The following is a 25,287-nucleotide window of genomic DNA, read 5'->3' on the forward strand; positions in this document are numbered from 1 at the left end:
TCTTCAGGTGTGAAATATGTCTATATATATATATTAACAAAGGCAAAGATTGAAGCATATGTCAAATGTTAGCCATTCTGTCTTCAGCAAGATTGAAGCATTGAAGCAATCTTCCGATGCTTGGAAGGCAACTAATACAACAGAAAGGTTGCTTGAACTATTTTTCGAGCCAACTATGAAATTGCAGTTACTATAAATCCCAAGCTCAAGGCGAAGAAGAACAAATTCCTGTGAACTACAACCGGCGAAACAGTTCTTTACAAATCACAGAATCCCAGCATTAATGGACAAGGGTAAGAAGAGATTGGCTGTTCTGGTTGGATGCAACTACGCCAACACCCAGCACGAGTTGCATGGTTGCATAAATGATGTGGTAGCAATGAGAGAGGTGCTTGTTGAAAGATTTGGGTTCGATCCTAGCCATATTGAGCTCCTGACTGATGCACCGGGTTCCTTGGTTATGCCTACAGGTGCAAACATTAAGGCTTCACTTAATGAGATGATGAACAAGGCTGAGGCAGGGGATGTCCTGTTTTTCCACTATAGTGGACATGGAACGAGAATTCCATCCTTGAAACCTGGCCACCATTTCAGGCAGGATGAAGCAATCGTGCCTTGTGATTTCAATCTCATTACTGGTAATTAAACCTTTGCCTTTGTGTTTTATGTAGAAAAGAGATCCGTTTATCATCTATTTATAAAACTTAAGAACTATAACACTGATATCACTTGATAAACACCGTCCTGCAGATGTGGACTTCAGGCAATTAGTTAACAGACTACCAAGAGGAGCAACCTTCACAATCCTTTCAGATTCCTGCCACAGCGGTGGTCTCATTGACAAAGAGAAAGAACAAATTGGACCCTCTATTGTAAAGAACACAACGTCAGTTTCCTACACGGTTAAAACAATTCCTTTTCAATCCGTACGTCGGCACCTATCATCACTAACAAGCATCAACACATCAGATATCGGCACTCATTTGTTAGAATTCTTTGGGGCTGACGCCAGTCTCAAATTTCGTTTACCCAAGCTTGAATCAGATTTGTTGGAGTCATTGAAGACGGACGAAGGGATTCTGTTGAGTGGGTGCCAAGCAGATGAAACATCAGCTGACATGAACGCAATTGAGGGTGGAGGGAAGGCGTATGGGGTGTTTAGCAATGCAGTGCATATGGCACTGAATGAGAACTCGGGTGCATTAAGCAATCGGAAAGTTGTGATGATGGCCAGAAGGGTTTTAGAGGCACAGGGATTTGCGCAGCACCCTTGCCTTTATTGCAGTGATGGGAATGCTGATGCTACTTTCTTGTTGCAGCCCGAGGCCAACTAAGTCCTATTGATATTGGTTATTCTGTTTGCTGTGTGATTCATTTTGGCGTAATATGCAAAAATAAAATATTCTGTCAGTCTGTCGGATTCAGAAACTCACCAACCTTTCCCCTGTAAGAGGAATTCTCAATCAATCTTATGTGAATTTGTGAAACATTTCTTCTTTAAGTATTGAGAAGATTAATCAATTTTATCTATAATTAATGATGGCATTTGAATATTTGATTCAATTTTAAGTATATATATATTCAACCATTATACTATTAAAAACAGTCAAAGTACCCAAATAATTTGTGTAATTAGGCATTTTTTTCAATTTAGTTTCTCTACTCAAAATCATAATAATTTGGTCCCTTGATTTTGAAAATTGTTTCAATTTAGTCCCTCTAACATTTTTATTCCAATTTACCCTTTATGATGTTGACATTAAGGCTAACGTTTCTTCAATTTAATCCCTCTACTCAAAATCGTAATAATTTAATCTATTGATTTTGAAAATTACTTCAATTTAGTTCCTTTAACATTTTTTTTTCAAATTTACCCTTTATGATTCTAAAGTAGCATGTGAGGAGGTATTGAGTTGATGCCACATTACTTTCTTCTTTTCTCTAAAAGAATTTTAAATTTTTTTTGCGCATTTGCTAAAGTTCGAACTAATCACCTTTAACAAACACACTAAAGTCTTTACCACCACACCTAAACCGTTTCTTTTGATTATTTGTTGCTTTTGTTTCTTTTTTTCTTTTCTTTTTGATTTTTCTTTCTTATTTGTTTCTTCTCTCTCTTTCCTCCCACCTTCTCCCTTAAAGACCAACGACTGTCACCCATCGATAGTCTATCGTTGGTTGTCAATCGAAGGTAGCCTACAATCAATTTTCGTTCATCAATCATCGTTCATCAATTGTTGGTCATCAATCATCAGCTGTTGATATTGGTGACAGGCGACCAATCTTTAAGGGAAAAGGTGAGAGAAGAGAGAGAAAAGTAAAAAAAAAAGAAAGAAAAAGAGTAAAAAAAAAAGGAAAAGAAACGAAAGTAAGAAATAATTAAAAGCAAGGGTTTAGGCTAGAAAAAAGTGACGTGGTAGCCTTTCTAACATGTCACGTGGTATCAATGCCACATCAGCAAGTCCATCAATCTTCCTTGCCACGTCATCAATGTTTTCCATGTTAGTGCTCACATGGCAATACCACGTCAACAACCCAATCCTACCTCACATGCCATGTCAGCATCTGGTGTCTCATCAAGACCATGTCAAAGATGACATCAACACCACAAAGGGTAAGTTTGGAAAGAAATGTTGAAAAGATTAAATTGAAACAATTTTCAAAATTAAAGAATTAAATTGGTTGCAATTTTGAGTAAAGTGACTAAACTGAAGAAAACACCTAAATACATGGACTATGTGAATACTTTTAACCATTAAAAACAACAGAGTGTAATAATTCCTTTGATGGAATTTCTTTATACTTCTTTTATATATGATGACATGGACAAAACATGCCATTTTGCATCACACAAAGAAGTGTGAAACCCATAATATACACACAAAAAATGACTCAAACATTGCTGCAACATAAATCAAAACAACAGTAGCACAAGATAATATCAAAACAGCAACAATGAAGAATCATACAAAGGTAACATAGAACAACCAAGAGGACAATCTTCTAAAAAATAAATGCAAACCAGCTTATCACAACCCAAAAGAGCAATGAAAACATAGACAACAGAATTCCAAAAAAAAAAAAAAATCCAAACAATTACAAGAGAAAAGGCAAGATAGAAGCAATTTAGCAATCAAGAGAAGACAGAGGTTCCATAGTAGGATATAAGAAACCAAAAATTGTCACTTAGTTGAAAGTTTGAAGAATATCAATTGAACGGTCAACTCCTTCTTGGGCTAAACAATCAGCAAGCTGATTAAGTGATCTTGGAACATGCATAACAGACCATTTTAGAATTTTATGTTTCAAGCTGTTGATGAAGTTTAATGTACTTCTTATCCTCCATGTAGCAAAGGAGGAGTCATTACACCATTTCACTACATTAGAAGAATCTAATTCCACAATAAGCTCATGTGAATATGCCCAAGGACAGGTAGTAAAAAGAATAAAAGCTTTTATGATAGCTGTGATCACTACTAAGTTCGAATTAACAACTCTCAACGGTTTAGAAAATAGAATAATGACATAGCCATTGTTGTCTCTCAAAGCCTTTCTAATCTCAGCTAACCCCGGGCATCCTCTAGCCGCTCTATCCACATTAAACTTAATAAATATGATGTTTGGTTTTTCTAAAAGTGTAAGCATGAGGAATGCTAATTTTGTTGAGCTTCTTGCCATTAAAAAAGTTTTATTGATCTTTGTTGCCTCTGATTGGGTTTCTTCTTATGAACCTATTGTTAGAAAAAAAATTATTAGCAACAAAGGAATATAAAACAAGTAAAACAGTAATTGGTCTGAGGCGTGGTATCACTGTCTTTAAAGATAATTTTTACCACTTCGGAGTATAAAACTCGGTGCAAAAGGACTGTAGCGGTTATCCTCCAAGATTCAACAAACCCTTCCTTATAGTTTGCATAAACTATTAAGGGATGACAAGAACAGTAGAAAAGAAAAAACCCAACTAGAAAAGAAATGAGGCAAGGAAAACTTAAGAGAAGAAAGGAGGTAGAGGAATTAATGGAGAAAGCTTAAGAGAAGAAAAGCTTTGGTGTGTGTTGTGAGTGATGGTGTGAGGCTATATTTATAGGCATGAAGTGAAGTGAACGTTGCACCACATAAGGTGAACGTTGCAACAGATTAGAAAGTTGAGAAAAACCTAGTCTGCATTTGTACTAAGTCAGATAAACGTTGGAGTAAAACCAGGATAAACGTTGGAGCAAAACTAAGAGAACCAAGTAAGCATGGTAGAGTTTGAGTTTGATTTAATCAAGGGATGAAAATGCTTAAAAACTTAAATCTAAGGTACAAAAAGTCACTTGGGCACAGCCCACGTGTGTATTCGTGCGTAGGGGGGGAATCTGAAATTTCTAAAGGTTTGGCCCAATCTTGTGTGCGTGCGAGCCTACTTCGTTTTGGTTGCTTGCAATTAGCCCATAGTTGGTTTTCATATATAAGGCATTCACCTTTTATGTATCTTGGCAATGTGAGATGTTTGAACCTTATGAAATACACTATTTTCCAACAATCCCCCACATATTTCATAAGGTTTTATAAGAAGTTTTGCTGGTCAAATTTCATTTAAGTGTAATGCATCATGACTGGTGCTTTTTAAGCTATGAACCACCCCTAGAAAGAATGAAATATAAGTCACAGAATTTTGGTGAAGTTTGTAACTTATATGAACCAAAATTCTTTATGTGAAATATAGTTTTCATCAATCACATTACACCCCCACAATTTCTTCTGTTCCACACAATTTTGCGTGAATAGGCCATGCATGTGCCTGGTTATTCATAAGTGCTCTAGAGAATTTGCCATAATTCTCATAGGAGCGGCCCCACTCCACACTTATATAGGTTGATTCCATCAAGTGTATACTGCAATATAATATACTACCCTTAAGGGATATGGAATGCATTAAGAGTTTAACTCAACCTCTCTTGCATTGCAGTTTTGCACTACTTATACACCATCAGAGAGACAATAATTTCAATAGTGCATTAATTTATCAACAAATAACTTGTTATTACCCATATGAACCTAATTCATGGGATTTCCAATCACATAGGTTGGGTTACTATTATTTGTTGATTTCCTCATTTGGCTTAAGTCCCATGCCTCTCGATGTAGCATTAATTAATTTTCTTCCCAAGGGTTTAGTTAGAAGATCGATCAAATTCAGCTCTGACTTCACATAATTAATGGATATAATTCCATCTTTAAGCAACTACTTTACTACATCATGTCTCAAATGAATGTGTCTATTTTTACCATTGAAAGTTTTATTCTTTGCAATGGCTATTGCCGCTTGGCAATCATAATGTATGGACACATAAGGTGTTGGTTTCATTCCTAATGGAATATCTACTAAGAGGTTTCTCAATCACTCAGCCTCATTGCCAGCCAACTCTAAAGCTACAAATTCTGACTCCATTATAGATTTAGCAATTATTGTTTGTTTGGCTGATTTTCAAGTTATAACACCCCCACCAAGGGTGAATACATAACTACTCGTAGATTTCGTCTCATTTGAATCTGAGATCCAGTTAGCATCACTGTATCCTTCTAATACAACAGGAAATCCATTATATAAAATACCATAGTTTTATGGTACCTTTCAAATATTTCATCACCCTACTCAAGGCAATCCAATGATCTCTATTAGGACTTTGTGTATATCTACTCTGTCTACATACAGCATAAGCTATATCTGGTCGAGTATAATTCATCAAATGCATTGGACTCCCAATAATCTGTGCATACTCAGACTGAGCTACAATATCACTTCTATTTTTCTTTAATTGGATATTACTATCATAAGGAGTACTCATAGGTGTGACATCAAAATGTCCAAACCTTTTAAGTAGCCTCTCAACATAATGCTCTTGTGTTAGCATTAAGCCACTATCACATCTTATGATTTTAATAGCCAAAATAACTTTGGCTTCTTCTAGATCTTTCACGTCAAATTTAGAAGCTAAAAAACATTTTGTTTTATTGACCACATCAATGCATGTACCAAAAATAAGTATATCATCAACATATAAGCTAATAATCACACATTCACTATCAACAGTTTTTGTGTACACACATTTATCAACTCCAACAGTAGAAAATCCATTACTAACAAGAAATTGATCAAATTTCTCAAGCCATTGTTTTGGTGCTTGTTTCAAGCCATATAATAATTTAATCAATTTACAAACTTTGTTTTCTTGACCAGGAAGAATACATCCCTCGAGTTGTGCCATACAAATTTCTTCTTCTAAATCACCATTTAAAAAAGTGGTTTTTACATCCATTTGATGAACAACAAGTTTGTAAATTGAAGCTAAGGCAAATAAAACACGAATTGATGCAATTCTTGTTACTGGAGCAAAAGTATCAAAATAGTCAATATTTGGTTTTTGAGTAAAACCCTTTGCAACTAATCTAGCTTTATATTTATCAATAGAACCATCAGGATTAAATTTCCTTTTAAAAATCCATTTGCAACCAATTGGTTTGGCTCTAGGTGGTAAATCAACTAATTCACAAGTTTGATTTTGTAAAATCGAATCAATCTCATTTTGTATGACTTCTTTCCAAAATAAACTTTCTTTAAAAGAAATTGTATCAGCATAAGTTAAAGGATCATTATCTACAAGATAAGTATAAAAATCATTACCAAAAGAAATTTTCTTCCTTGGTCTTTTACTCCTTAAATCATCATTTTTATATTTCAAAATCATTTTTACTAAAGGGTGCATGAGAAATTGTATAAGTTCTTAATGAAAAAATAAGCTCAAAAAATTCAACATTCTTTGTTTCAACAATTGTATTACAATAAAGAATATCACTTTTTAATACAAGAAATCTATATGCAGCACTATGCTCAGCATAACCAATAAACATTCAATCAGATGTCTTAGAATCAATTTTTCTCTTCTTAAATTCAAGAAGCATTACCTTAGCTAGACACCCCCATACTTTCAAATATTTTAAATTAGGAGAATAAACTTTCCATAATTCACAAGATGTCTTACCAGTTTTCTTATAAGGTATTCTATTTTGAATATGACATGCAGATAATAAAGCTTCACCCCACAAATTTTCATGTGCATTGGAACTAACAAGCATAGAGTTCATCATTTCTTTTAATGTTCTATTTTTTCTTTCAGCTACACCATTTGATTCAGGAGAATATGGAGGAGTAATTTCATGAATTATTCATTCTTTTTCACAAATATCATTAATCGGTATATATTCACCCCCTCTATCTGATCTAACTTTTTTTTTATCTTTTTATTCAGTTGATTTTCTACCTCAGCTTTATATTTAATAAACATGTCAAAAGCTTCATCTTTATGCCTAAGCAAATAAACTTTAGTAAATCTAGAATAATCATCAATAAATGTAACGTAGTATTGCTTACCACCTCTAGTCATAGTTTGTTTTAGATCTCCTAAGTCTATATGAATTAAACATAATAATTCAGATTCCCTATTTACTGAAATACAAGTTTTCTTAGTTGATTTCATTTCAGCACATATTTCGCATTTATTAAAGCATCCATTTTTAATACTAGAAGTTAAACCTAGTGATTGCATTTTCTTAATATAAGGAATGCTAACATGTCCTAGTCTACCATGCCATAAATAAACAAAGTCAATCATGTAAGCGGAAAAATTGCCATTTTCATTCAAAACATTAGAAATGTTAAGTACAAAGAGTCCCTGATTGCAATAACCCTTACCCACAAACACATTATTTTTTATCATCCCGATCTTGTCAAATTCGAATGACACTTTCACCCTAACCTTGCCTAATAAAGCCACAGATACCAGGTTTGCCCTTATATTGGGAACATGAAGAACATCATTTAAAGCTAGGGTTTCGCCAGATGTGAGCTTGAGAAGGACTTTACCTTTACCAAGAACTTGAACAGTTCGAGAATCACCAAGGTATATTGTCTCTTCTCCTTCCCCTACTGGAGTATAGGAGGTAAAGGCATTTCTGTTTGCACAAATATGCATGGTAGCACCTGAGTCTACCACCCATTCCTTCACACTGGCCACCATATTTGCTGTTAAAATGACCGCAGCGATTACATTGTCGAATTCATCTGCTTTGACCAAGTTGACTCTTAGATTAGCAAGTTTGTCATTTCCCTTTGCTCTTTTCCTACATTGTGCTGCATGATGCCCTGGCTTTTCATAGACAAAACAACTACCCTTCTTTTTGAAGGTGGGATGAAGAGCCTTGGGTTTATGATCAGGTTTGTAAGGGTACTTTTGTTGACGCTGGGTTCTGTCTTGCACCAGATTGGCTTTAGTTGCAATTTCTTTAGCTTTGGAGGCCTTAATCTCCTTGCAAATTGTGTCTTCAATGATGATGTGCACAATCAAATCTACAAGTGACAACTACTTTTCCTTGTGCTTCACTTGTTGCTTGTATCCATTCTAGGATTCTAGCAGCTTCTCAATCAGTAACCCACCAACGAATTCTTTTTGCAAGTTGATTTTTTTCAGCCTTCAAATTATCCACCAGCTTATGGTATTCATTGATCTGACTCTTAATGTCCTTGTCATCTGTCATCTTTCAACAATAAAAGTTACCAATCATGAACTTTTGTTTCCCAACATCTTAAGTAGTGTAATTGGCTATCATTGACTCTCATATTTGCTTTGCTTATTTGTAAGGGCTGTATACATCAAACAACTCATTAGAAAGTGTGATAATGATTGTATGCCTGCATACTTTATATGCATGCATCCACGGTTCTAGCATCTTAACATCATCTTGCTTGGAATCAATTAGTGCAATAGCCACCCCATGAACATCAAGGATTGAAAAAATCTTTTCTTGCCACCTTTTGAAGTTTCTACCATCAAAGACTTCTATTTTGGAAATATCTGGAAATGGTTTGGCATATGAAACCGAGGGCATAGGAACAATGGTCATCGGAGTAGGAGCTATGGGGGAACCGTTGACAGTGGTGGTGGCAGTAGGGACAAAGGCAACATTAGGAATAGTGGTAGCAGCATTATCAACGTGGGACTCCATTATCCTTAAGAATGTTAGAAAAAAATTATTAGCAACAAAGGAATATAAAACAAGTAAAATAGTAATTGGTTTGAGGCATGGTATCACTATCCTTAAGGATAATTTTTGGCCCTTCGGAGTATAAAATTCAGTGCAAAAGGACTATAGCAGTTATCCTCCAAGATTCAACAAACCTTTCCTTATAGTTTGCACAAACTATTAAGGGATGATAGGAACAGCAGAAAGGAAAAAACCCAGCTAGAAAAGAAAAGAGGCAGGGAAAGCTTAAAAAAAGAAAGGAGGTAGAGGAAATTAGTGGAGAAAGCTTAAGAGAAGAAAAACTTTGGTGTGTGTTGTGAGTGAGGGTGTGAGGATGTATTTATAAGCATGGAGTAAAGTGAACGTTGCACCAAATAAGGTAAACGTTGTCGCAGATTAGGGAGCTGAGAAAAACCAGGTCTGCATTTATACTAAGTCAGATAAACGTTGGAGCAAACCAAGAAAAATGTTGGAGCAAAACTAGGAGAACTACGTAAGCATGGTAGAGTTTGAGTTTGATTTAATCAAAGGCTGGAAAAGCTTAAAAAATTAAAGCCAAGGTACAAAAAGTCACTTGAGCACAGCCCACGTGTGTATTCTCGTGCAGGGGGGAATTTGAAATTTCTAAAGGTTTGGCCCAATCTTGTGTGTGCGCGAGTCCACTCCGTTTTCCTTGCTTGCAACAAGCCCATAGTTGGTTTTCATATATAAGGCATTCACCTTTTATGTATCTTGGCAATGTAGGATGTTTAAACCTTATGAAATACACTATTTTCCAACAATGCCCCACATATTTCATAAGGTTTTATAAGAAGTTTCGTTGGGTCAAATTTCATTTGAGTGTAATGCATCTTGATTGGTGCTTTTTAAGCTATGAACCACCCCTAGAAAGAATGAAATATAAGTCACAGAATTTTGGTGAAGTTTGTAACTTATATGAACCAAAATTCTTTATGTGAAATATAATTTTCATCAAACACATTACACTCCCACAATTTCTGCTATTCAATGTGGTTTTGAGCGAATAGGCCATGCGTGTGCCTGGTTATTCATAAGTGCTATAGAGAATTTGCCATAATTCTCATAGGAACGGCTCCACTCCACACTTATATAGGTTAATTCCATCAAGTGTATATTGCAGTATAATATACTATCCATAAGGGATATGGAATGCATTAAGAGTTTAACTCAACCTCTCTTGCATTGCAGTTTTGCACTATTTACAGACCATAGGAGGGACAATAATTTCAATAGTGCATTAATTTATCAACAAATAACTTGTTATTACCCATATGAACCTAATTCATGGGATTTCCAATCGCATAGGTTGGGTTACTATTATTTGTTGATTTCCTCATTTGGCTTAAGTCCCATTCCCCTCGATGTAGCATTAATTAATTTTCTGCCTAGGGGTTTAGTTAGAGGATTGGCCAAATTCAGCTCTGAGTTCACATAATTAATGGATATAATTCCATCTCTAAGCAACTGTTTTACTACATCATGTCTCAAACAAATGTGTTTATTTTTACCATTAAAAGTTTTATTCTTTGCAATGGCTATTGCCGTTTGGCAATCACAATGCATGGACACAGAAGGTGTTCGTTTCATTCCCAATGGAATATCTGCTAAGAGGTTTCTAGAATGGATGGATTTTGTTTGTGCTAATCATGATGTTTGCTCTGGTTTCAAAGCATTGCACAGGTGTTTTGGGTTTTTGCCTTTTTTTTGGATGATTGTCTTTGTTGATTTCGTTGATCCTGTTGTTTGTTCTGGTTAAAGCTGAGTTGGTCTCATTTTTATTGTTTTGATGCTCCTTTGTATTTTTGCTCTAGCTAAAGTTGAACCTGGGTTGTTTTTCCTTATATTTTGTTCTGCATATGAGTTATTGCTTTTCTAAGAACTGCCACTATAGATTCCAGGTTGTACCTGATGGGGAATGTTCTTATCCCCATTTTACTTTTATTAATGAAGTTTTACCTTTTAAAAAAAAATGATGTTTGGTTTAACCCATTCCACTGTTGGCTCGGCTTTTTTCGAAGTCACTCTAACTTTTGCATAAAGGGCTCCCTCACCACATCTAAAACAGATGGATTTTCATATGACCATTTGGCCTTTGGCCACCATCCATTTCTAAGTTTACCACATCCTACATTTGTCAGATATCCCATAACATCCCTTTGAAAACCAGGCCATTTCTATAAAAGCTGATGTTCCATATATTTGCGAAAAAGGCCATGGGCCAAATTGGACTACTCCCACCACAAGAAATAATAGCATTCCAAGTAGTAAATAAAGCTTTTACATTACCTGGCAGAACCCAATTATACCCCCAATTTTTAATCCAAAGGTTCCATACTTGTCAAGAATAATTGCAACCGAGGAAGAGATGATCCGCTGTCAGTTAAAATTCTACTATACAAATATACGTATCAAATAGATAATATATAAGTAAGCAAAGTATCGATCCCATAGAGAATTGATCTAAAATTTTATTAAGTATTAAAATTAGAATAATTTAATCTTATCCAAACACTCAAAATTAATTGATTAACTAAAACTAATTAACTAAAATTTAAACCAATAGAAAAAATCAAAATAATAATAACTTATCAAATCAAGCAAGCCTAAGATTACAATATCTTTCACACTTTATCTAAGTCTTACCTCTCTTCCTTAACTTATTTCAATAGGTTGAATTGCTAACCTAGAGTCCTAATTTATTTATAAGGGTCTACCGACTCATCTTATAAAAATATTTATTTTAACCAAATCACTATATCACTATGTGAATTGAAATTAAAATAGACTCATTAAGTTCAGCTCTAATCTGGCTACATATGGCCTATAGGTATATCCCTATCCTATACGCAAATCAATTAATATAATCATATGCTATCTCAATTTTAGTCTATACTAAACTCGCTTTCCTAAGTTTTTTTAAGTTTCTAAATCAATTTAATTGGTGGTCAAGCAATTAAAAGCATTAAGAACAAATTAGAATAAACAATTTAACTCCCATTGAAGATAAGTAAGAAAGAGATTACAAAACTAGATTACATATGAGTTCAATTGTAATCCTAGAAAAAGAAAATTAGCTACTAATGATTACAAAAACAAATAACATCATAATAAATTCAACCATTGAGAGTAGCAATAAAAATAAAAGCCAAAGAAGAAAAGAAAACAATATTTGCCGCTTGATATCCAAGTTTCAGCCTCAACTACTAGTTTCTTGAATCTCCAAAAAGTTTTTTCTAATATTGTTAAATATATCATATTTATACTAATAAATTTAACTTAAAATTTCTTAAGTTGACTTAGGGTTTAATTAAATTTAAAAGTGTAATGAGAGGCACAAAAATCAATTGTCAATCTTGGCTACTGACCCCAAAAAATGGCAGAGCAAGCTTGTTGAAAATCAAGAGAAGAAGAGGGGAATGGAGAATCGAAAAGCATCAGAGCATGTGGCATGCAATTCACATACGAATTACAGCCTCCGCTGTTTGTCGATTTCGATCTCGACATCTCTTCTGGATCGAGTTGTCTTCTCGTGGGCTCCAACGGATCTGGGAAGACGATATTGTTGAAAATTTTAGCTGGAAAGCATATGGTTGGTGGAAGAGATGTTGTGAGAGTGCTAAACCGTTCGGCTTTCCATGACACTCAACTTGTTTGCAGTGGCGATTTAACTTATTTGGGTGGATCTTGGAGTAAAACTATTGGCTCTGCTGGGGAGGTTCCATTGCAGGGGGACTTCTCGGCAGAACACATGATATTTGGAGTTGAAGGGATTGATCGTGTGAGGAGATAAAAATTGATTAACCTGCTTGATATTGATTTGCAATGGCGAATGCATTAGGTATCTGATGGGCAACGGCAACGAGTCCAAATTTGTATGGGTCTTCTTCATCCTTTCCAGGTTCTTTTGCTAGATGAGGTTACGGTGGACCTTGATGTTGTTGCGAGGATGGATCTACTTGATTTCTTTAAGGAGGAATGTGAGCAGAGAGGAGCCACAATTGTATATGCAACCCATATCTTTGATGGGTTGGAGACATGGGCAACACATCTAGCTTACATCCAAGATGGTGAATTGAAGAGATCTGAGAAGTTGACATAAGTTACTGAGTTGAAAAGCTCAGAAAATTTGCTTTCTGTTGTTGAGGCCTGGGTTCGCTCCGAAACCAAGTGTGAGAAAAAGAAACCCATCAAAACCCCCGCCCAAGTCCAGAAGGCCTCGCCCTTTGGTACTTCTTCTTTCATGTCATCCAGGCACATGGCACACTATCGTTGATCTCTCTTAATCCAGCAATTTTTCAATAATTTTTTGAAAATCGAAGCCAGAAATACAAGTGGGGAAAGTTTTCGTCAGCTACTATTGACGTTTGCTCTCCCCACTATAGAATAATATACTTGTTAGCTCCATCTTGTCTAATTAATAGGGAATAGCCTTTCTCTCTTTCTGGTAATTCTGTTTAAAAATGATAATGGTGAAACACATGGTCTGTCTTTGGAAAATAGTGTTGTAATTTATCAACCATTTTGGTAATGGAAAAAAAAATGTCAATCTTTACAAATTTTCATTTCCGGTACAATACATCTAGCCATTTTCCAATACGATTTTCTCTATCTTTGAGGTAGAAATGGGTAAAGTGATCTTCATAAAAGTTATAGCTCCGTCTCTTAGCTTTCCAATGGTCCAAGAATCGTATCATTTGGAGTTTTTTTGCTCAAGTTATGGCTAAAATATTGAAATATATGCAAGCAGACTTTCGGATCTTTCAACATCTCATTTTCCAAAATTAAGCTCAATTCTTTTAATTCTTACAAAATATAAAACTAATCAACAATAGCCAAATTAAAAAGAATAACATATAATTAAAATAACTCACTTATAAATAAACTAATTATAAAAATAACTAAAAATAAATAAATTATAATTAAAAATTAAAGACTTAGCTAATATTTAATAACAAAATTAGAATAAAATAATTCTATAAAATAGAATTATCACACCTCCAAATTTAAGATTTTGCTAGTTCTCGAGCAAAAGAAAATCACAAAAAGAAAACTGAACATAAACAATTCTTGAACAAGAGATAGAAGTACCAAATCATGATTTCCCAAATTTTCCTCATAAATTAACTCAAATTCCAACTTAAAGTAAACATACAGTTAATCCTTAAATTCGTGCATCAATTCAAGTGAAAATTTACTTTTCGAATGGACTTCCGTGTGTGTGTGAATGTTCTCTTACAAAGAATATCATACAATTCGGATTAGTTTATGCCAAATCTAAGCATAGATTAGTATTAGGATCCTATAAGTTTGCTTTTCATCTCTTTCTCCATTAATGTAGATTAACACTTATTTAAGGATCAATAGGTTTTTATCAAGCTTGTAATGTAAGGCTAGGGTCAAGGTATGATAAAAGTTATATTTATGCTCAAATTCACCCTAAGCACTTAATCAATCTAGGACATATAAAAAGCTCAATTTTTTTTATAGCACCCCCAAACTTGAAGTAAACTTTCCTTTGTACAACACACTTTATTTCTTTTCTTTTCTTTTTTTTTTAAACCCCAAAACTTATTTTTGACAATTATAAACTAAGGGTCATTTTCCTAACAACCATCACTTTTTTTTTTCACCTTTCTCCCTCAATTTATTCTTAAACTCAAATCATTCCTTAGAAAGATTAAAATACTTAGAAGGTGAAAGGTTCAAATTGATGGATTTAAATCGACAAACCAAGGCTAACATAATTGTTTAATTAGAAAGAAAAGGTAAATTAGGCTCAAAAAGGGTGACTAAGGATAAATATAACAAGGTAGGCTCAAAAAGGCTCAAACGGTCTAAAGATGGCTTAAATCACTTCCTATCCTAAGTGTTATCTAAGATTTTACCTCGAGAGAGAATCAAACAAATTCTAAAATTCTTGACTTCACTATACTTTTTCATCAATATAAAATCTCTCTAAATCACAGAAAAATTCTAAGTTAAAAAGTATAGTGCTCAAATTATTGGAAGTTACATTCTAAAATAAAGCTAATACAAGAATATCATATAAAATTAAATCATAACTATATGTCTCCCAAAAGCTAAGAATCAAAAGATAATTAAAATATCATCCTAGGATTGGGACAATCATGAATGAGGTGCAACTATCTCAATTTTTTTTTGAAACACAATAAAACATGCAACACATAAATAAATATGCAAGACATATCTTAAAATAAAGCTAACTAAAAAAATTAACTAACAAAATTCTAAACCACTCCCCCAAACTTGGAATAAACATTGTCCTCAATATGATAAAAGAAAATAAAAGAAAAAGGACAAGAATACTCCCCTAACTCTGAAGCTGCAGTCTACATGTCCTCTGCATCGTCACCACCCATTATCTACTCTTAGCAACAAAGCATTCATCAATTATATATGCAGCAAACAAAAAGTCCATGAATCCATTATATGGGTAACAAGAAATTGGCACTATTCTTCAAAATTTTCGGCACTCTAAGCATTAATCATGAGGAAGTATAAAAAACCCATTAACAAACATGCACAATGGAATCATTCAAGTAGCAAAGATTATAAAATTTACTATGAACACCAACCTCATCCTCTCTCTATACAAAACAATTGACAACCCAATGTTTGGAGGAGTACTTACCTTAAGAGTGCAGGATTTCAAAGGGAAAATAAAAAAAATCCAAGTAGAAAGAACATGCACAAAGTTTGGAGTGAAAAAGAGAAAACAGAGGAAGGCAAGAGATTGGCAGGAGGAGGAAGAATGGGAGTAGGGATGGCAGCCAAAGAAAAAGAAGAATGAAAGAAGAAGAAAAAAAATAAGAGGGTTTTCAAAAGGTTAAGGTTAGAGTGCCAAGTAAAGGCCGCGGCGCGCAAAAAATTTTTCACCCGAAGCGTTACGCTTTGGGTTTGAGTGCCACGACTCTCCCTTTGAGGGCCGCGGCACTAAAACATTCTGTTTCAGGTTATTTTTTTAACCTCATCCAAGGTCGCGGCTCTCAATTTGAAAGCCGCAACTTTGACTTTTTTTATATTTTTTATTTTGATTTTTTTGAATTTTTTTTAACCAATTACTTGCAAAAAGAAACATAAAAAAAAAGAATTAGATCACAAGAAATAAATTGATACTAACAAAACTTAAATAAAAGACGAAAATTAGTAAGGTTAAGGAGCTTGGGTTGCTTTCCAAGAAGCGCTCGTTTATAGTCAGTAGCTTGACTATAGCACCCCTTTTTTCAGTTCTTCATCCTCGAAATATGGTCTAAGGCTCATCCCATTAACCATGATTGTTCCCATATCTTTACTATAAATCTCAATTATTCCACAAGGATAAGCCTTTACTACTTTGGAAGGACCCCACCATCTTTCTTTGTGTTTCCATGGGAAAAGCTTAAAGTATGATCGAGAAAGCATCATTACTTATTGTCCAATCTCGAAAGGACAATTAGATGGTGGTGGAGGATGCTCCGTTGGTGACTGCTTAGGTCTCATAGGTATAGGTGGTGGCTTACTCTCAAAGATTGATGCTTGCTCACTTGTAGGTGGAGAAATAAGTTCACCTTTGCCTTCATCAATTAACTCTACTTTATAGCAACAATTTGTAGAGTTAAGATGTTTATTTGCATTGAAAATATTAAACTCAACTACCTCTACTCCAACTTTAAAAGTTATCTTGCCTTCCCTCACACCAATGATTGCGCCTATAATAGCTAAGAATGGTCATCCCAAGATTAAAGGAATTTCTAGATCTTCTTACATCTCAAGCACAATAAAGTCCATCGGAATGTAAAGATGCCCAACTTTAACCAATACATCCTTAATAATCTCAACAGGGTACTTGATTGTTCTATTTGCTAATTACAAAGAAACTGTGGTAGGTTGTATCTCGTTAAGTCCAAGTTTCTCAACAATTGAGAAAGGCATGATTGAAACACCTGCACCCAAATCACATAAAGCTTTGGTAAATTTAAATCTAGCAATAGTACAAGGGATCAAAAAACTCCTTGGATCCTTAAGTTTTGGTAGAAGCTTGTTTTGAATTAGTGTGCTACACTCCTCAGTAAGTGCCACTATTTCAAAGTCTTCCAGTTTCCTCTTCTTGGTTAAGATGTCTTTCAAGAATTTAACATAACTCGGCATATTTTCCAAAGCTTTAGCAAAAGGGATGTTTATGTGGAGCTTCTTAAAGACATTGAGAAATTTCTCAAACTGTTTATCAAGCTTTTTCTTTTTCAACCTTTGTGGGAATGGTGGTGGAGGATAATTTGCTTCAAAATTCCCTTGATTTTTAGCTTGCCCGTTATCTGTCTTTTCCACTTCAACTTCTTTCTCAACAATTACCTTGTCATCATTTTCGTGCTCCTTTGAAGATTCAATTGTTTTTTCACTCACCCCTTCAATTTCTTTGCCACTCCTAAGGGTAATTACATTACAATGTTCCTTACCTTTGGGATTGACTTGTGTATCACTTGGTAAGGCACCTTGGGGTCTACTGTTGATGGAGTTTGCAAGCTGTCCCACTTGGGTCTCAAGATTTCTCAAGGAGGCTCCATAGCTCTGAATTATGACATCAATCTTGGACATATATTGCAAGATAAGTTCTTCCACTTGGGACTTTTTTTTAAGAATTGATGGTCTAGATTATTGTTGAAAACTAGTAGGCACGTTGGGGTTTGGGTTGGAAGGCCCTGCATTATTGTTCCATGAAAAGTTGGGGTAGTTTCTCCAACTAAGATTGTATGAATTAGAATAAGGGTTATTTTGCTGCCTATTGAAGTTCCCCACAAATTAGACTGATGCAGAATTGTATGAACATGGATCACTTGAATGACTATCTCCACATATCTCACAAACTACAAATGGATTTTTAACAGCATGAACTCCCAGTGTGTCAAACTTTTTAGATAGTGCAGCCACTTCTGCAACTACTTTAGTAGTTAAAGTGCCAAGTGCATCAATTTCATAAGCTTCAATAGCTTTTCTTGGACTCGACCTTTCTGAAGGCCATTGATAATTATTTGAAGCCATCTCTTCCAACAAATTATAAGCATATGCAGTATTCTTACTCATTAATGCCCCACCAGCAATAGCTTCAATTGTGGTTTTTATTGACCCAACCAACCTATTGTAGAATGTCTGAACTTGTAACCAATCAGGAATCCCATGATGTGGACATCTTCTCAATAGTTCTTTAAACCTCTCCCAAGCTTCATACAAGAATTCACCATCAAATTGTGTGAATGAGGTGATATCGTTCTTCATCTTTGTCGTCTTGGCAGGCAGAAAAAATTTTGCTAGAAACTTTTGTGCCAAGTCTTCCTATTTAGTGATAAACCCATTGGGCAGTGAATTAAGCCAGCTCTTTGCTTTATCCCTCAGAGAAAACGGAAACAGTCTTAATATAATAGCATCATCAATTACTCAATGTATTTAAAGGTATCGCAAATCTCCAGGAAATTTAGTAAATGAGAATTAGGATCATCACTAGGTAACTCACCAAACTAGACTGAAGACTGAATCATTTGAATGTAAGCTGGTTTAATTTCGAAATTATTTGCATTGATGGATGGTCTCCTAATGTTTTGGTGCAAACCTTGCAACAGAGGAACAACATAATCTTGCAGTGCTCTATTTGCTTCGGGAATCAAATTAATGGTATTATTGCCATTGTTATTGTTATCCTCAGCCATTGTCTGACTTAAAGTTGCAACTTGTAAATTCTCCCTTCGACATCTACTAAAAGTTCTTTCTATCTCAAGATCAAAAGGAACATGATTCAAGTTGTTTCTTCTTTGCATACAATGACCAAAGATATCTGCAAACAAACAAAATCTAATGTTAAAACAAAAAAAAAAAAGAAAATTTGAAGTAAGACTAAATTGCTTGGTATTAGTATTAACAAAAATTCTAGAAACAATTCCCCAACAACGGTGCTAAAAACTTGTCAGTTAAAATTCTACTACGCAAGTATACGTATTGAATAGGTAGTATATAAGCAAGCAGAGTATCAATCTCATAGAGAATTAATCTAAAATTTTACTAAGTACTAAAATTAGAATAATTTAATCTTATCCAAACACTCAAAATTAATTGATTAACTAAACTAATTAACTAAAATTTAAACCAATAGGAAAAATCAAAATAATAATAACTTATCAATTCAAACAAGCCTAGGATTACAATATCCTTCATACTTCATCTAAGTCTTACCTCTCTTCCTTAACTTATTTCAATGGGTTGAATTGCTAACCTAGAGTCCTAAATTATTTATAAGGGTTTCCCGACTCATCTTATAAAAATATCTATTTTAATAAAATCACTATATCCCTATGTGAATTGAAATTAAAACAGACTCATTAAGTTCAGTCTCTAATCTAGCTACATATGGCTTATGGGTATATCCTTGTCCTATACGCAAATCAATTAATATGATCATATGCTATCACAATTTTAGTCTACACTAAACTCCCTTTCCCAAGTTTGTTTAGGTTCCTAAATCAATTTAATTGATGGCCAAGCAATTAAAAGCATTAAGAACAAATTGAAATAAACAATGCAATTCCCATTGAAGATAAGTAAGAAAGAGATTAAAAATCTAGATTACATGTAAGTTCAATTGCAATCCTAAAAAAGAAAATTAGCTACTCATGATTGCAAAAACAAATAACATCATAATAAATCCAACCATTGAGAGTAACAAGAAAAATAAAAGCCAAGGAAGACAAAACATTATTTGCCGCTTGATCTCCAAGTTTCAGCCTCAACTCCTAGCTTCTTGAATCTCCCAAATATTTTTTTCTAATATTTGTAAACATATCCTATTTATACTAATAAACTTAACCTAAAGTTCCTTAAGTTGACCTAGGGTTTAATCGGACTTAAAAGTGCAATGAGAGGCCCAAAAATCAATTATCAATCTTTACAAATTTCCATTCCCAGGACAATACGTCTAGCCAATTTACGACATGATTTTTCTATCTTCAAGGCAGAACTAAGTAAAGTAATCTTCATTAAATTTGTAGCTCTATCTCTTAGCTTTTCAATGGTCTAAGAATCGCATCATTTGGAGTTCTGTAGCTCAAGTTATGGCCAAAATGCTAAAGCATATAAAAATAGACTTTTGGGTCTTTCAACATCTCACTTTCTAATATTAAGCCCAATTTCTTTTAGTTCCTACAAAATATAAAAACTAATAAACAATAACCAAATTAAAAAGAATAACATAAAATTAAAATAAATCACTTAAAAATAAACTAATTATAAAACAATTAAAAATAAATAAATTATAATTAATAATTAAAGACTTAGCTAATATTTTATAATAAAATTGAAATAAAATAATTCTATAAAATAAAATTATCATCCGCCGTCTCTATCTCTTTATTACAAATAAGGCATAAAGCAACATTCTCATTGATGATGCCCCTTTTAAGCTCTCCTTTAATCGCCACTTTCCCATGGAGGACTTGTCAGCAAAAGACTTATACTTTTGAAGGAACAATATTGGATCAAACCGCTTTCCATAGATTGCGATCTTTCCACTATTACAAATAAGATATTACAGTATATTTAAACCCTCTAATCAATTAAAAGGTTTATCTAAAAGATTAGCGCTATAATTAAAAAGACAAAGACGTTTCAAATACCATAAATGAGATAGAGTCAATGGACATTCTAGTTGTATGTATCCCATTTGATAATCTAACCTTATTTATAATCTAAGATGGATGATAAAAGAATTTGGCATGCACCTATGTCTAAAGCAACTTTTTTTGAATAGTTCATTGAAGTAAGGTACTATGATTTCGATTTGAGTCAAACTCTTTTGTCAAAATTCATACTTTATCTCTAAAACTAGTTCACGGGTCACATCAAAGTCAGCAAGCAATGACCAGATTTTAATGACTAAATATTTTGATAAGTAAATTCCAGATTGAGCTTTCAATAAGAAAATATCATGGCAAGCCCAGGTTTACGATTGTTAATAACATATCATTAGTAAAGAAATATATCAAGGGTTCCCTTTTGTTTTCTATATTCCGTACCTCATACACACGAACAGATAAGTCTACGAACAAAGAAATACAAGTAGTGGATAGAACAAAGGTAAATAATGATAATGCTTTAAATTTCAATAATTTATTTATTAGACATATGTATCATAGTTGAACAAGAAATTAAATAAGCATGAAGTTTAAACTTTAAACACCTAACAACAAGCATGAAATCTTTGCTATAGAACTAATTAAAACAAAATAACAACACAATAATTAAAGCTTAAGGGATAAATCAATCTTTGAAGCATCATTGTTATCACTTCCTGAAGGATTGCTTGGTTGAAGATAATCGCTTCTAGCAGCCTTGTTTGTTGCAACGTTTGCCTGAGAAATATCACTAAAGCTGCAAGGTGCACCAGTTTCCTGAAATCTTGAAGAACTTGAAGGCCCTGAAATTCCAAATCCACCATTGTTCATGCTTAACCTTTCATTAATAGTTGGCCGAGGAGGGGTCAGTATGGCTTGGCTAGACCAACCATGACCAAGATGATGAAATCCGCCGATCGATGTCCAAGGATATGAAGGCTTATGGATCATGGAGTCTAGTCTAACCCCAAGGGGTGATCTATTCAAAGATCCATAAAAAGGGTGTGGAGAAATGGTTGAATAAGGGTTATAGGGATAAGGTGGAAAGCCAAAACCATTCACATCCATCCCTTGACGTCTTTTGGCTAGTGCACGTTCTTGTTTGTGAGCATTTTGATGGCCCCCCAAGGCTTGAGAAGTAGAGAACTCTCTCTTGCAGTAATTGCAAGAGAAAACCCTATTTGAATCATCAGATTGCTTCTCGAGCGGGGTCTGGTGATCACCAGAGTCCTTTGAGTGAGACGAAGTAGGGCTCATAGGGTTGAAAAGATTGAGTTCTATCTTTGGTTTGCATAGCGAATCATCACTGAAAAGTTTCAAGTCAAGCAAAATACCAAGACTTGATTCAGATGCTTTGGCAGCTTCATTAACCTTGTTGGGTGTAACTCCTTCCAAGGTTGCTGATATGCTAGAGGCTTCAGAAGGGCATAGTTCTGCACTAATTATAACCATGGCTAAAAGATGTTTGGTTTAGGGGTGAAATTGAGGGGCATAGTTTTGGTGTTTATATTCAAGGTTTGGTCAATGAAATATCCTTCCAAATATGGAAAAAAATCCCATTGTGTTGTTGTTACTTGCATCATTTTAGCTCAAGATTAAAATCATGACTAAGCTTGTCAAGATTTTGTGCCTTAGGAAATGCTTGCCATCAAATACTTCTAAAGGGGTATCAAACTACTATGTGAACACAATTGCTTACTTAATAGGTCAAACTTCTGTAAAAGAGTCATTGATATTTGTGGAAATCAATGGTCATAATAAGGTGTTTACTACTCCTTTTACACCTATGTCTCCCAAATTAAGCTTAATAACATTGAATAGTTTATGAAAGCATTGATATTATATCCTTTTAAAGATATAATTTTGCTCTATAAATCAATTCCAAGTGTGTTTGTAATCAAGCTTGAGAATTGAGGTTCAAAATTAAACAATAATTTATCACAAGTTAAATAGAAAATATAATTTATGATTGCATAAATAATGAAGGGAATATACATCATGTTTGATATAAGCAAAGCTTAATTAAAAAATTATCATTTATGCTAACCTCTGAATTTAACAAAGAAGCTTCTATATATAACTAGAATATTGAAATGATGGGTGGCCTTATGATCATGAGAATATTTACCAAATTTCATTTTTTTCCTTTTTCTTTCTCTTGTTAACTCTTTTCCTAATGCGCCATAAAATCCTGATTTTTCTTTTGAGAAATATCATGAGAGTTAGATATAGATCTTTTTTTAAATGGTAATTGAATCCTATGGGTGTAGTTGAAAGTAAGAAATAGAAGAATTTGGAAGGTGTTGGGCATGATAGAGATGTGAGGCATCAATTTTACAGTCATTTAGGATAAGAATGAAGTTGGTTAAGAATAAATTATAGTAAGATTCAAAAATGTTGACCAATGTGTAAGCCCTAGTTGGTATCAGGTTGTTCTTGCCTAAAATTAATTAAAGTTTTGGAATCTTATTTCCTTGACAGAATTTAATGCTTAGCATAAATAATCTTGACATACATAGGTGAGATATTTATGGGATGAGTTTTGGCTGAACCATAGATGTAAATCTGGTGTTTGATCTCTAATACAAAGAAGATTGTTTGACTTCAAAGTTCAAATAACGATCCCAAAATTTATCATATATTAATTTGAGCTTGAAAGAAAATTAATCAAGTAATGGGGATTTTTTTTTTTTTTGTAAGATAGTTCAACTTACTTAACATTAGGAGTAATTAGGACAATAGTGATTAGAGTCAAAGAGGGTTTTTATTTATGAACTAGATAGCTTCCCATGATGTTTTGGGAAATTTTTTTTAAGAAATAGTTTTTCTACAAATTTAAAATCATTTATCTAATATGTAGCATCCAACATCTGATTAAATGGTACCTATATATACCTCCGCATTTAAAAAAAATGAATTTAAATTCCCTCTTCTCTAAATAGAAAAATTATTTACCTTCAAATGGAAAAAAGTATGACACTAATTAAAATGACCCGAAACTTCGATAGTAAAAAAATTAAAGAGAGAGATATTAGAAGCCCTAGCACAAGTCCAAAATAGGGTAAGGAAATCAAAAAGTCGAGGTTAGATGTTAGAATATGATCAAGAAATTATTGTCACATTTTCTTTTGCAAGTATGATTTTAGGCTATACAATGAGAAACAACCTTCTTTCATCTTAAGTTTTACCTATTGCAATGTCCATTTTGGAGATATTATCACATTTGATAAAATAGCAGTATAGCAATCAGCATAGTTCACATAAAGTTCTTCATTATTTTAGTTAAAATACTATTTAAAATTGTAAAGTGAAAAAAATTGATCAATATTAAGTTGTTTTAAGTCCCTTGCAAGATTGTTAAAGAAAAGGAACAAAAAGAAGAAAGAAAAAGAAGAAAATGATGAAAGAATTGTTGGTATATTTTCAAAATGAAAGATTATGTCTCTTCATATGAAAAATTGTAAATGAAAAGTTATGTTTTTTCATTTGAAAAGTTGTAACTATTGGAAAGACACATTAATTAAAAAGTTACATCACATATTGTGACTATTAGATTGTTGATGGTTTTTCATATCAAAAGTTATATCTCTTAATAAAGTGATATTTGGAAAAATACCTTTAAATCCAAACATTATGAGACAATTGAAAAACACCACTCATAAGTTATGCTATGAAAAGTTATTTTTTCATATTGTTACTTAAAGGTTATATCTTATGATATGAATGCTATACAGAAGTACATTATTATTTAGGTTCCCATAAGAGTTATAAGTATAATAAAATTTCTTTTTATTTAATTTTACTTGTATTAGGAAGTTAAGCTAGTTATGTTCTATTTAAGAATAGAACACCTATCTTATTTAAATCTCTTGTTAACTACTTTAGTCGTATAAGACAACCTGAAGTAGAGATTTATTAGGACGTGGACCTATAATACTACAAATAAGACCTTTAGGCTTAGTTATTGTTCACATTGAAATTGAGAATTAATAAAGAATATTTTCTTTAGTAAGCAAGAATGCTTATTTTCTTTGGGCTCTTTTCAAAAGAGTAAGAGGTTCTAATATCTTTGGCTTGGCCAACTAAAATGGAATTTTGGCTATCTTTTCACCTTATTGGGGTTTTCAACCTTTCCAAGATTAGTGATTTACCTTAGTGGGCTTTCTAATCTCGCCATAATTGGTGTATTTCACAATGCCCAGGTGTCTTTACAACACCTCGACGTCAATTTGGTATTAAAGTAAGAAGATCATTATTCGTTGTGTAGTTTGGGCTTTTGTCGTTGTTCATTTCGACTCTCGTTGTTGAGCCAACAAAATACCACCAAGATGCCAAAATCGTCAAATAAATGATCACAAGATCGAGATTCAAGAACTATCTCACCAAATTCAAAAATTACAAGAGCAACTCGCAAGACGTGATGCTGCTCAAATCAACAATGGCAGCTGTAGTGATTAACAGAATGATACCAACCCTTTTCATCAAAATTTTTCCTTTAATGAAAAAGTACCTATTCATTGCCTAAGAGCTACTACTACTCGAGATTTGGGAA

General features: G+C 33.6%; 3 protein-coding genes, 1 non-coding gene and 1 pseudogene across 4 annotated transcripts; 3 read left to right on the forward strand and 2 right to left on the reverse strand.

Moving 5' to 3' along the window:
* The first annotated feature begins 238 nt into the window (after nt 1-238).
* Nucleotides 239-1,420, forward strand: LOC18587054 (metacaspase-9-like). The gene is made up of 2 exons (XM_007010705.3): nt 239-638; nt 751-1,420. Exons 1-2 carry the CDS (start codon nt 284-286, stop codon nt 1,332-1,334), a joined length of 939 nt encoding a protein of 312 aa, XP_007010767.3. The 5' UTR covers nt 239-283; the 3' UTR covers nt 1,335-1,420.
* Nucleotides 1,421-12,188: 10,768 nt separating this feature from the next.
* Nucleotides 12,189-13,504, forward strand: LOC18587056 (ABC transporter I family member 19-like; annotated as a pseudogene).
* Nucleotides 13,505-16,950: 3,446 nt separating this feature from the next.
* Nucleotides 16,951-17,676, reverse strand: LOC148760460 (uncharacterized). The gene has a single exon (XM_088810497.1). The coding sequence runs from the start codon at nt 17,674-17,676 to the stop codon at nt 16,951-16,953; it is 726 nt and encodes a 241-aa protein (XP_088666623.1).
* A 574-nt stretch (nt 17,677-18,250) lies between these two features.
* On the forward strand, nt 18,251-18,357 carry LOC148760461 (small nucleolar RNA R71). The gene has a single exon (XR_016023285.1). It is a non-coding gene; the product is annotated as a small nucleolar RNA R71 (small nucleolar RNA).
* A 3,005-nt stretch (nt 18,358-21,362) lies between these two features.
* Nucleotides 21,363-22,187, reverse strand: LOC18587057 (zinc finger protein 1-like). The gene has a single exon (XM_018128866.2). It carries the CDS (start codon nt 22,185-22,187, stop codon nt 21,363-21,365), a length of 825 nt encoding a protein of 274 aa, XP_017984355.2.
* Nucleotides 22,188-25,287: the final 3,100 nt, after the last annotated feature.

The sequence above is a fragment of the Theobroma cacao genome, chromosome 10, assembly GCF_053813885.1.
Source record: "Theobroma cacao isolate CCN51 chromosome 10, ASM5381388v1, whole genome shotgun sequence".
In the NCBI taxonomy this organism is placed as follows: Eukaryota; Viridiplantae; Streptophyta; class Magnoliopsida; order Malvales; family Malvaceae; genus Theobroma; species Theobroma cacao.

Coding starts and splice junctions, on each gene's coding strand:
- LOC18587054 (XM_007010705.3), top strand. CDS start 284: ATGGACAAGGGTAAGAAGAGATTGGCTGTTCTGGTTGGATGCAACTAC. Junction 639..750: donor TGATTTCAATCTCATTACTG/GTAATTAAACCT, acceptor ACCGTCCTGCAG/ATGTGGACTTCAGGCAATTA.
- LOC148760460 (XM_088810497.1), bottom strand. CDS start 17,676: ATGTCCAAGATTGATGTCATAATTCAGAGCTATGGAGCCTCCTTGAGA.
- LOC18587057 (XM_018128866.2), bottom strand. CDS start 22,187: ATGGTTATAATTAGTGCAGAACTATGCCCTTCTGAAGCCTCTAGCATA.